The sequence below is a fragment of the Cololabis saira genome, chromosome 2 (assembly GCF_033807715.1).
Source record: "Cololabis saira isolate AMF1-May2022 chromosome 2, fColSai1.1, whole genome shotgun sequence".
NCBI classification, from domain to species: domain Eukaryota; kingdom Metazoa; phylum Chordata; class Actinopteri; order Beloniformes; family Belonidae; genus Cololabis; species Cololabis saira.
The window spans coordinates 48654009-48666353 of NC_084588.1; the positions used below are offsets into that span (position 1 = coordinate 48654009).

Here is a 12345-nt window from a genome sequence, read left to right on the forward strand (position 1 = left end):
TTGTCATGATTGTCATTCATTCATTCATTCATTCATTCATTCATTCATTCATTCATTCATTCATTCATTCATTCATTCATGTGCTGACAGTCTGCTAGGACAGAAACATGGGGGGGTCTAAAGCTTGATGCATGTTAGGGTAACAGCAACCCATCATAAAATGATTTATAAATACTCTGAAGTTTAATAACTGACAAAAAACTATCAGAAAATACTGTTTATTGGGGCCCTGGACAGCTCAGTGGGTCGTGCGGGCAGTGCAGGTTCGAGTCCCGGCCTGTCGCTCTATACTGCAATGTCTTTTCCAAGATGGCGGCGCGTGCGGATGCAGCAGCTCACAGCTCTCCCTATTTGTGCTTTTTTATGCTTTTTGTGTGTTTCACTTTCTTTTTCATACACTTCTGCACACTACAGTTGTCTGGACTTACTGGACATCGGTTTCCGACGGAAGATGACCATCTCCAGCGACTTTAATCGCACACAAAATTTAGGGACAGCTTATTTCTCAAAGCTGTGAACTTTCTGAACTCATAAGCTACTATGCAATATTTTGTATTTCTTCATCCATTATGTGCAATATTATTCACTCATTCATGTGCAATATTCTCTCATTCATTCATTTTCATAGTGTATATATATTCATGTTTCCTGTTTCTTATTTTTGTTTTGTAGTCTTTACATGCGTGCACATTTATGGAGCTGCTGTCTAATCTCATTATACCATTGATACCATAATAATAAAGGTTTATATTCTCTTCTATTCTCTTCTATTCTCTTCTATTCTCTTCTATTCTATTCTATTCTATTCTATTCTACCCCCCTCCTGTCTACCTACTTTCTCAATAAAGGCCACTAGTGCCACAAAAACCTTAAAAAAAGAAAGTACTATTTCATGTGACTGATCTGTGATTCACAAACAGATTAATACATAGAGATATAAGGAACTCTGGGTCAGTGGTGATAAGGAATAATTCTTTGAAATGACAAATAAATAAAAGAAATGGAGGCCATATATGGATTCAGAAATGATAAAAGCTTCTGTGCTTTTCACCCCTGTGACCAACAGGGGGCAGCAGAGCATTTCCTATTGTTTCACCGTGAGGTCTGACGGTTTGTTTGCATGACTTCTGTAGTTCTGTCAGTTTTCTGTGTTTTAGCCTGAGGGGAGCATGACTCTGTGTTTCCTGGAGTGTGAGTTTTGTGCATGAGCAGCGCTGGTTTGATTCCCTCGGTGGCTCCACAGAGGTGCAGACTGCAGATGAGCTGCACAATTATTGATGAAATTACATTTTTTCCTTTTCTTCTTTATACCTTTCCCTAGAACGCCTACTCTTTCACCATAATTGATTACATTTAATGACCTAAATGCATAATATTTGTGTCTTCTTCGAACTTAGTGACTGGGATTTTCTTAAAGGGGTCCTACTATTAGAGAGCTCTGTATTTCTGTGCTTGAGAGAACACATTTGGGCCTTTTAAGTGAGTAATAATGATTAAAATAGACTCATTATACTTGTATTCTTGAGGTTCAGCTGAGCTGATGTACTGAATCATATCCAGACTGCAGATGAGCTGCACAATTATTTATAAAAATTACTTTCTTCTTCTTCTTCTTCCTTCGACCTTCCCCTAAAACGCCTACTCCTTCCCCATAATTGATCACATTAAATGACTTAAATACATCATATTTGTGTCTTCTGAGCAACAGGGATTTTATGATTTTACTTGAAAATCTTAAAAGGGACCTACTATAAGAGAGCTCTATATTTCTGTGCTTGAGAGAACACATTTGGGCCTTTTCAGTGAGTAATAATGATTAAAATAGACTCATTATACTTGTATTCTTGAGGCTCAGCTGAGCTGATGTACTGAATCATATCCAGACTGCAGATGCACAATTGATAATGACATTCTTCCTCTTCTTCTTTCGACCTTCCCCTAAAACGCTTACTCTTTCATCATAATTGATTACATTTAATGACCAAAATGCATCAGATTTGCAATAGGGAGTTTATGATTTGACTTTTTTGAAAATCTTAAAAGGGAAATACTATTAAAGAGCTCGATATTTCTGTGCTTCAGAGAACACGTTTAGGCTTTTTAAGTGAGTAAGAATGATTAAAACAAACTCATTATTCTTGTCAGGAAGGACTGAAGTGTGATTTTGTACATGAGCAGCGCTGGTTCGAGTCCCTCGGTGGCTCCACAGAGGTGCAGACTGCAGATGAGCTGCACAATTATTGATGAAATTACATTCTTCCTCTTCTTCTTTCAACCTTTACCTAAAACGCCTACTTCTTCACCATAATTGATTACATTTAATGTCCAAAATGCATCATATTTGCCATAGGGATTTTATGATTTGACTTTTGGAAACTCTTAAAGGGTCCTCCTATTAGAGAGCTCTGTATTTCTGTGCTTCAGAGAACACATTTGGGCCTTTTAAGTGAATGATAATGATATAAAACAGGCTCTTTCCTGCCACTTGCTTGGGGACACTTGTCTCTAAGCAGATTTCGTTCAGTCCTGCTCAGGTTTGCAGGTTTACTGTGGAATCTCACGCCGAGGCCGGAGTGCATGTTTCCAGATTTCTGTCTCCACCTGCATCACATTACGCTGCGCTTGCTGCTCGCAGAAACAGAGCGGCTCAGTGATTCACAGAAAAGCGCTGGCCGTGAAGAGAACAGTGGAGAACAGGGATCAGATGCTTAAAACGGGCTGTTGTGCTCTTACAGTAACCTGTGCAGGAAAAGAACGTCACGGGGAAACAAGTTCAGCTGTTAGGAAAGATGGATTAGACTTGGAGTTTTCGGGACCGGTTTTGGTCTCAGACTCGGATCATTGAGAGTCTGTTTCACCCCAAGGTGACAGAATCTGGTGATCAGCAGTTATTCCTCTTGTTAATGTACAGTTTTGTAAACTATTTGTATTTTGCATCTGATTTAATGTTTTGGTGCATCTGCATGTGTCTGTATTTAATTACAGTTTGTGTTTATAATGGCCTGGTTTGAATAAATATATGAATAATATTTGCATATTGTTGTGATTGATTAAGCATCAGGTCCATTTCAGTGATGCTGATATACAGTAAGGTGTAATCTGATTACTATAATGGTAAATAATGTAATTTCAATCTTTAATATCTAAAATCCAGGTTTCATCTCAAAATTCAGTCCAATTTAACTCAGTAACATTTACTATTCATTCCTTTTCTGAGGTGGAGGGGGGTGTGGTTATTCTGCTAGAGGACTTTGGGACTAGTTAGTAGTCGTGTCAATCCTTAAAAGCACTGGAGTCAATCCTCCAATAGTGTAGAAATAGCGGTAGTGCAGTCGCCACACATATCATTCCTTCCCAACAACATTAAGGCTCTGAATGAGGGCACGTCTCGGTAGATAAACCTGTCTTTCATGTACATGCCCTTGTTGTTCTTCCTTTTTTGCCACTAAGATGTTTTGCGTGTAAATGTTAAAGGAGCTTGAGGCTCCTTTTAAGAAATGAGACTCTCTAGCGCCACCCTCCACCACGACGGCCGTTGGGGGTACTGCAGTCAACAGTGAAGCCGGCACGAGAGAACGGGGAGAACGCACATGCAGCGTCATGTGACGTCACATCCGCAGCCCAGCGCGGGAAATTCGGGACTGAATTGCAGCACATTTTGCAGCACACAGCCTGTTCAAGGCAACGGAGAGATACACTAGAGGAATCATTCTTTTTGGTTTGGAACGCTTCATCTGACATTATTACTAGAAAACTTAAAACGTATACGAATTTTTTTCATAAATCCTGCCTCAATCCTGCCTCAAGCTCCTTTAAGTGTTTGTTGCTCTGTCATGTTACTGTTGTTTTTGTATTATGAGACAAAAGACAAATCTCCACTTGTGGAAAAACTAACTAACTAACTAACTAACTAACTAACTAACTAACAAACATGGATAACATATCTCCCTGAATTTCCGTCCCTGCCCTCCCTCCCGCCCCAGACCGGTCCCATCGACCCACCTGAGACCAGGAGCCGGTGCTCCACTCGGGGGGGCACCCCTGGGTGCTGCAGGGCTGGACCTGGGCCGGAGAGAGCACGGGGCAGAAGGAGTGTGCCGCCACCTCCTCCCTCTGGTAGGTGACCTTCCTGAGGCAGCGCAGCGTCCGGCTCTGCTGGCCGCCGCCGCAGGACCGGCTGCACGGCCCCCAGTCTCCCGGGGCCCAGCTGTGGAGGAGAGGGGGGGGCAGGTTAGCTGGGAGACAAACACATGCTCACGGGCTCATCTCTGCTCTAGTTTAGGCCCTGAAACACACAATTACCCCCTAATTCATCAGGCTGCCATCAGACCCAAGATCTCAGGAAAACCACGTTTACTGAGAACTTCAGGCTTCAGGCAGAGAACCAGCCGACAAGCAGACTCGCTCTGGCAGGACGGGGCAGAGAAGGACAATACACATGCTTGGATATACAGTAGAGCAAAAAAAGTATTTAGTCAGTAGTGATGGGCGGTATGGACAAAAAAATTTTTTTCAACAAAAAAACTTTCTTTCTTTCTTTCTTTCTTTCTTTCTTTCTTTCTTTCTTTCTTTCTTTCTTTCTTTCTTTCTTTCTTTCTTTCTTTCTTTCTTTCTTTCCTTCCTTCCTTCCTTCCTTCCTTCCTTCCTTCCTTCCTTCCTTCCTTCCTTCCTTCCTTCCTTCCTTCCTTCCTTCCTTCCTTCCTTCTCGTACGTTGTGCGTGGATTTAACGCAGAACCATAAATCAGCTTTACACAAGAACGTCAACAACAAGAATTTATCGTTTTTACCGCGAAATGATAAATTCTTAAAAAGATGAGGACTGTCATTTCCATCGTACAGTAGGTTCACTTGAACTACGAGAGATAGAATGGGGGGAAAGAATCCAGCAAATCACATTGTAGGATTTTTACTGAGTTAATTGGTAAACTCCTTGGCAAAATAAGTATTTGGTCAAGATTTCTGGCTTTCACAGACCTGTAACGTCTTCTATATGGGTGCTTTCAGACCTGTGGGGGGGCGAAGTCGATGCAGTTGTTTCGTTTTTCGTTTGTGGCGTTTGTGTTCACAAGGCAACGTCTGTAGCGGTTCAAAGCTGTTAACAAATGCCATGAAGCAACTGTTCTCTCATTGGTCAGAAATGAACGCGGAAGGAGTTTCCTCTTCCGTACCCCGGGAAAAACAACAACTATGGAGCATCGTAAGCGAGTGTGGATAGTTTGTTTGTCGGTTGCTGTGTGGATTATATTCTCACTGCAAACGAACCGCTCCAGGTCTGGAATGGAAGCGAGCCGAGAACCTAACCCTAACCTCTCCTAGGATCTCAGCTCGCTTGTTTTGTCCCGCATCCGAGCGCGATTGCTGTGTTCAGATAAACCAAACGAACCGATCTTTAGGGGGAAACGCTCCCTGCTCCAAACGGGACAGGAGTGAAAGCTCCCTAAGAGGCTCGTCTGTCCTCCACTCGTTACCTGTATTAATGGCACCTGTTTTAACTGGTTACCAGTGTAAAAGACACCTGTCCACAACCTCAAACAGTCACACTCCAAACTCCACTATGGCCAAGACCAAAGAGCTCCCAAAGGACGTGAGAAACAAGATTCTAGACCTGTACCAGGACCAGGACCAGGACCAGGACTAGACCTGGACCAGGACTCAGGCCTGCACCAGCTGGGAAGACTGAATCTGCAATAGGTAACAGCTTGGTGAAGAAATCAACTGTGGGAGCAATTATTAGAAAATGGAAGACGTACAAGACACTGATAATCTCCCTCCATCTGGGGCTCCAAGATCTCACCCCGGGGGGTAAAAATGATCACAAGAACGGTGAGTAAAGATCCCAGAACCACACAGGGGGAACTAGTGAATGACCTGCAGAGAGCTGGGAGCAGAGTAACAAAGGATGGATGGATGGATGGATGGATGGATGGATGGATGGATGATGGAAGGATGGATGGATGGATGCATGGATGGATGGATGGATGGATGGATGGATGGATGGATGGATGGATGGATGGATGGATGGATGATGGAAGGATGGATGGATGGATGATGGAAGGATGGATGGACTGATGATGGAAGGATGGATGGATGGATGGATGGATGGATGGATGGATGGATGATGGAAGGATGGATGGATGGATGGATGGATGATGGAAGGATGGATGGAGGGATGGATGGATGGATGATAGATGGATGGATTGATGGATGATGAATGAATGGATGGATGGATGGATGGATGGATGGATGATGGATGGAAGGATGATAGATGGATGGAAGGATGATAGATGGATGGATGATAGATGGATGGATGGATGGATGATGGATGGATGGATGGATGATGGATGGATGATGGATGGATGGATGGATGGATGATGGATGGATGGATGATAGATGGATGGAAGGATGATAGATGGATGGATGATAGATGGATGGATGGATGGATGGATGGATGGATGGATGATGGATGGATGGATGGATGATAGATGGATGGAAGGATGATAGATGGATGGATGATAGATGGATGATGGATGGATGATGGATGGATGGATGGATGGATGATGGATGGATGGATGGATGATGGATGGATGGATGATAGATGGATGGAAGGATGATAGATGGATGGATGATAGATGGATGGATGGATGGATGATGGAAGGATGGATGGATGGATGGATGATGGATGGATGATGGATGGATGGATGGATGATGGATGGATGGATGAATGGATGGATGGATGATGGATGGATGGATGGATGATAGATGGATGGAAGGATGATAGATGGATGGAGGGAGGGGTGGATGGATGGATGGATGGATGGATGATGGATGGAAGATGGATGGATGGATGGGTGATGGATGGATGGATGGATGGATGGATGGAAGGAAGATGGATGGATGATGGATGGATGGATGGATGGATGGATGGATGGATGGGTGGATGGATGGATGGATGGATGGGAGGAAGATGGATGGATGATGGATGGATGAACAAATGGATGGATGGATAATGGAAAGATGATGGATGGATGGATGATGGATGGATGGATGATGGATGGATGGATGATGGATGGATGATGGATGGATGATGCAAAGGAACCATCAGTAACTACAGATCCTGCAGAGCCAGACGTGTTTCCCTGCTGAAGCCAGTTCATGTCCATGTTCATGTCCTGGGGCCTCATTTATAAAAGAGTGCGTAGGATTCATACTAAAAGTGCACGTAAACCCAAAAGCCGAAAATGGCGGGTGCTAAAAAAAATCTGGAAAACCGCGTGCACGCACACTTGCACGCAATGTTCGCTTTATAAATCACAGTCCAGCTGAAAGGTTAAGCAGCTGAATTTGCCTCATATCCCGCCCTCTACACGCCCACTTTTTACCATATATGGGCAATGCAAAGTAGTATTTGCATATGAATGAGCCTGCTGAGCATGCGCAGCGGCTTCCTGCAGCCTGTTTGTGCGTCAGGATGAACGTGTCGAGCCACCGTGCCACTGAATTTCATGGAGACTGAGAACGAGATGTTGTTGATGAGGTGGAGGACAGGAAAACCACATTATTTGGTGGTCACAGTAAAAGTAGAAAAAGTATATAAATAGTATAAAATAAAGCGAGTGAGTGGCAGCACGCCGTTGCTGAGCTAAACGCTGTGAGTGCCCCGGCGCAACAGGGGGGACATGTCCCCCCGTCTTTTCAAAATAATTTTTTTGTCCCCCCCCACTTTTTACAGTTTAAAAACTAGCGGTAGGCTCAGCCTGTAATTGCAAATCATCAAGACACTGTGCGAAGGCGATGCGAGAACGGCCCGGCAGCCCCGCACCCCCTCCTCCCTCCTCTCAGTGCTGCTCAAGGCTGATTTATGGTTCCGCGTCACACCAACGCAGAGCCCTACGGCGTAGGTGCGCGTCGCCGCGTACCCTACGGTGTAGGCTCTGCATCGTTTTAACGCGGAACCATAATTTAGGCTTACGCCCGCACGTAAAGGTTTCACGCACGCGTAAACTCATTTGTTCTGTCCTCAGTCACTCTACGGTTGTGGTGGGTGAAGAGGAGGTTCCCGGCGTGTCCTGGCACTGCGGCTGCAGCAGCAGAGAGTCCTGACTGACGCTGTGCTTCAAACACAGAGCGACACGATCAGCGCTATTTTATTATAAGTCTGATATGTGATGACATTAAGAGTATGACATGAATCTGGCTTCATTTCACCACCTCACCGCCTGCGTCGCCAGTTCCCCAGATCTTAAGTATGTTCCTACGGGAGGGTCAGGGTTGCCGTAGGGATACGCAGATTTTTCAGTTAGTTTTTTCTTTTTAAATCCCAACCTTTTGCGTAGAAGGTGGCTTGCGCATCTTTCAGCCCTGTTTTGTGCGCAAGCAAGCTTTATAAATGAGGCTCCAGGCCCGTCTGAAGTTTCCTAGAGAGCATTTGGATGATGCAGAAGAGGATTGGGAGGATGTTATGGATATGGATGGATGGATGGATGGATGGATGATGATTGGGAGGATGTTATATGCTCAAGCCCTTGCATCCATCCTTATATCATCTTTTCCTCTGAAGCTAAACATAAAAACCATACTGTATACAAGTCTCCGTAACAGCTTTCCCAGATTTCCTCAGCCACCTACAACATACAACACTCAGGAAGACAGATGTGGACGACCTGACGCTCTGGTTTCCCTTCGCCTGCTCTTGTTTTCTCTTCTGGCTTTTCACGTCCGCTCCCTGCCCTTATTTTAATATTTTATTTAATTTTATTCTTTATTTCATTCATTAAAAGAAAAACAAAACAGTTCAATATAATTACAACAAATCTCTTTCCTTGAATGAAAGGGAACAGAAAGAAGACTGAGCTTATTTTATCCGTCCCTTTTTCCTAAGAAATCAAATTTCAATAAATGTAATAATAAAAAAAAAAACAGAAACAAATTAAAAATTAAGCAAATTTAAAAAAAAACACTTTCCAATAAACGTAATTTAAAAAAAAAACAACAAACAAACAAAAAAACAAAAACAAAACTACAACAAAGTTATAAAATAACACAAAATAGCTGTCGTCAAACACAGATAGTCGTATTCCTTTTTTATTCAAAGAAAAAAAATATGACAATGGTGCTAAAAAGAGAGAGAGAAAAAAAAGAAAATCCACCTAACTTAACAATTATCATCAAACTGGCTTATCAAGTTCCTCCCGATCTGGCCTCCCTGGTACAGTACGTGGTTCTGAGCCTCTCCCTGCTTCGCCACGGGCAGAAAACCCAAGCGCTGCTTCTAAAATAGCTCCCCTTCTTGGCATCGCGGCCGAAGGGGGACATTTCAACAAATGAGTGGTCTGCCGACCACAAGCCTGGCAGCGGGAGAGGAGGAGAGGAGGAGATGGGCAGATGCTGCGTCCAGCCCCGAGACGACGAGCTACCGCAGAGACCGACCTGCTGCAGGGGCACAAAAATGCTTTCATTCCCCTTCAGACGCCGCAGACAAATGAAACAGCAGGACTAAACTGCAATTTGGACGCTGGAAAGTCGCGGACCGTTGGGAGCTGAAAGCGTCGGTTTGGGGAGTCTTGGCTTGTGAACTGTTTGTTTTGTTTTTTGGGTTGTTTTTTTTCCTCCCTGTTTTCCGCGACTTATAAATAACAATATGTCATTGGGGGAAAAGTGGCTGATGTGCCACTCCGCCTCGCTGCAAACCGCCACTGACCCATCTGTAATTTGTGTATCTAAAAAGTCTCAGAAACTGACATTTGGTGGCGAGGAAGAGCCTGAGACCAGGGGAGGTTCTGAGAAAACCAGATTCAGGCTTTTCCTAGAGGCCTCCTCGCACGGCTGCAGACCAGATCATCTGTCAGGGATCTCGTACACCAGATATTGTATTTTCAGCTCCAACAGCTGCAGGTACTGTAGGACGACGATGCTGATGTTCAGTTCTCACAACAGCGATGAAAACACGGAGGATCGGCTGCCGTCACCGTCCTGTGCTCTGACTCTAGTGTTAATGGGTCCAGCATGTGTCACTCTGAATTGTTTATATGTGAGAAATGCAAGGGAAGGGATCCCCAGCCGGAGTTAAAACAGCTCTGCCAAGAAAAGGGACAAGGTGCTTTCAGACCTATGGCCCGTTTGTTTTGTTCCGATTCAGGGGATAAATCGATACCATTGTTTCGTTTTTCGTTTGTGTTCACAAGGCAACCGTCTGTAGCGGTTCAAAGCTGTTAACAAATGCCATGCGCCAACCAACTGTTCTCTCATTGGTCAGAAATGAACGCGGAAGGAGTTTCCTCTTCCGTACCCCGGGAAAAACAACAACTATGGAGCGTCGTAAGCGAGTGTGGCTAGTTTGTTTGTCGGTTGCTGTGTCGATTATGTTCTCACTGCAAACAAACCGCTCCAGGTCTGGAATGAAAGCGAGCCGAGAACCTAACTCTAACCTCTCCTAGACGATCTCTGCTCGCTTGTTTTGTCCCGCATCCGAGCGCGATTGCTGTGTTCACATATACCAAACCAACTGATCTTTAGGCTCCCTGTTTTGGAACAACTGCTCCAAACGGGACAGGTGTGAAAGCACCCTAAGTCCCAAGCTGGAGAGACGGGACGGACACTGAGACTTAGGAACAACACGGAGACGGACGGCCACATCTACAGAGCTGCATCTGGCCGGGCCATTGAAGTGGCTGCAGAATTGGGGGGGGTAAGAGTTGGCCTGAAGCGAGAAGGGGTGAGAGAGAGAGAAGGGGTGCGAGCGGTGTAACTTGTTCTCCATGGCTAGACGGGCCGGGCCTCCCGGGAATCCTGCTGCCTCTGCACAATAAACCAGGGCCGGGGCTGTCAGGCCCTGCCGTGCACAGACCTGAGATAAACAGGCGTCTTTACATTCCCGTCACGCCCGCGGTGCAAAAGCATCCCGCTGTCCGTGTTTCCCCCCCGCTGGACCTGTGAATGTGGGCCGGTCCGTCCTGCCAGCTGGTCATTCAGAACCTTCATGCTGGTCACTCAGCGCCCCCCCGCCTCGTGCACGGCCGGCGTGCACGGCCTGCTCAGGAACTGAAAGGTCCACGGGTGTCAAACTGCTTTACTCCCCTGAAAGGACGATCCCCCCGATGCGTGGGGGGGGCAGCAGGGTGTCGGGGGGGTCGGAGGCTGGTTAATAGCTTTCACCCAGATAAGAGAAACTGTACGCCGAAGATTAGGGCCGGAAACGTCCTCTCGGGTTGTGGGAACCGAGGAGGCTGTAACCGATAGCCGTCTGGGTTCAGGACCGAGGAGGAGGAGGTTCTGCCCGGACTTGAACAAATCCTGTCCTTCACGTCGGGCCGGAGCTGCTTATGAGCTGCTTCTGGTCCCATCGTAGTTTATTTCACCGTCGTACATCTGAAAACTGTCGGAGCAGATTAGCCCCCAAGTCCTCTCAGTGAGTGTGTATCTGCCTGAACCCGAGACCCGGTCCCCTGCCTGCTCTTAGGGGCACCGCTGTAAATCACTGAGCCCCGGCCCCCCCTGTCCCCCCCGACCCACGCTGCACAGGCTGCAGAAGCTGCAGAAGGGAGGACTTTGATTCGGTGCTGTTTGGACTGTCGGGCACACAGCACCTCCACCTCCGAGATAACTATAGGCCCATTTCTAAGTCATGTATACTAGCTAAAATTCTTGAAAAGTTTGTAAGCGAACAACTTAAAGAACTTTTAGATACATACAGTCTTCTTTACTCAACATCAGTCAGGTTTTAGAAAGAGACATAGCACAATAACTGCTGCTATCAAAGTTGTGAATGATATTATTGAGGCACTGGATTGCAAAAAATACTATGCAGTTCTATTTATTGACCTGACAAAGGTGTTTGATACAGTTGACCATATCATTTTGGCAGATAGACTGCACAGGATTGGCCTATTTCAGCATACTGTTAATTGGTTTCCTAACTACCTGTCTGACAAATCCCAATGTGCCCATTTTGCTGGGTCTTCTTCCTCGTTCCTCCCTGTATTAAAAGGCGTGCCTCAGGGTTCAATATTGGGACGGTTGCTGTTTTCCATTTATGTAAACAATCTATGTGACAATATATCAAATGCTGCAGTCCATTTTTATGCAGATGATACAGTCGTATATTGTTCATCCCATTCTGTAGTGCAAACCCTTGAATTCTTGCAGTCTGATGTTGTTCAGTCCCATCTGACTCAGCTTAGACTGCTACTAAACGCAGGTCAATCAAAAGTGATGTTTTTTTCAAATGGGAAACGGTTCCCATTGAACATTCCTAAAGTATTAACTGCTCATGGAATTGAACTTGAAATGGTCACAACAAATAAGTACTTAGGAATTGTCATTGATGAGAACTTGTCTTTTAAACCACA

The 12345-nt window shown here is 45.2% G+C and overlaps 1 protein-coding gene across 2 annotated transcripts in view; it reads right to left on the reverse strand.

Moving 5' to 3' along the window:
• The window catches only part of adamts18 (ADAM metallopeptidase with thrombospondin type 1 motif, 18), a 138242-nt gene that overhangs the window by 15881 nt on the left and 110016 nt on the right, over window positions 1–12345 (reverse strand). For both annotated transcript variants that reach the window (XM_061746732.1, XM_061746740.1), the window contains one exon: window positions 4003–4207. In XM_061746732.1, coding sequence (XP_061602716.1) covers window positions 4003–4207 — 205 coding nt within the window. The remainder of the gene's footprint in view (window positions 1–4002; window positions 4208–12345) is intronic.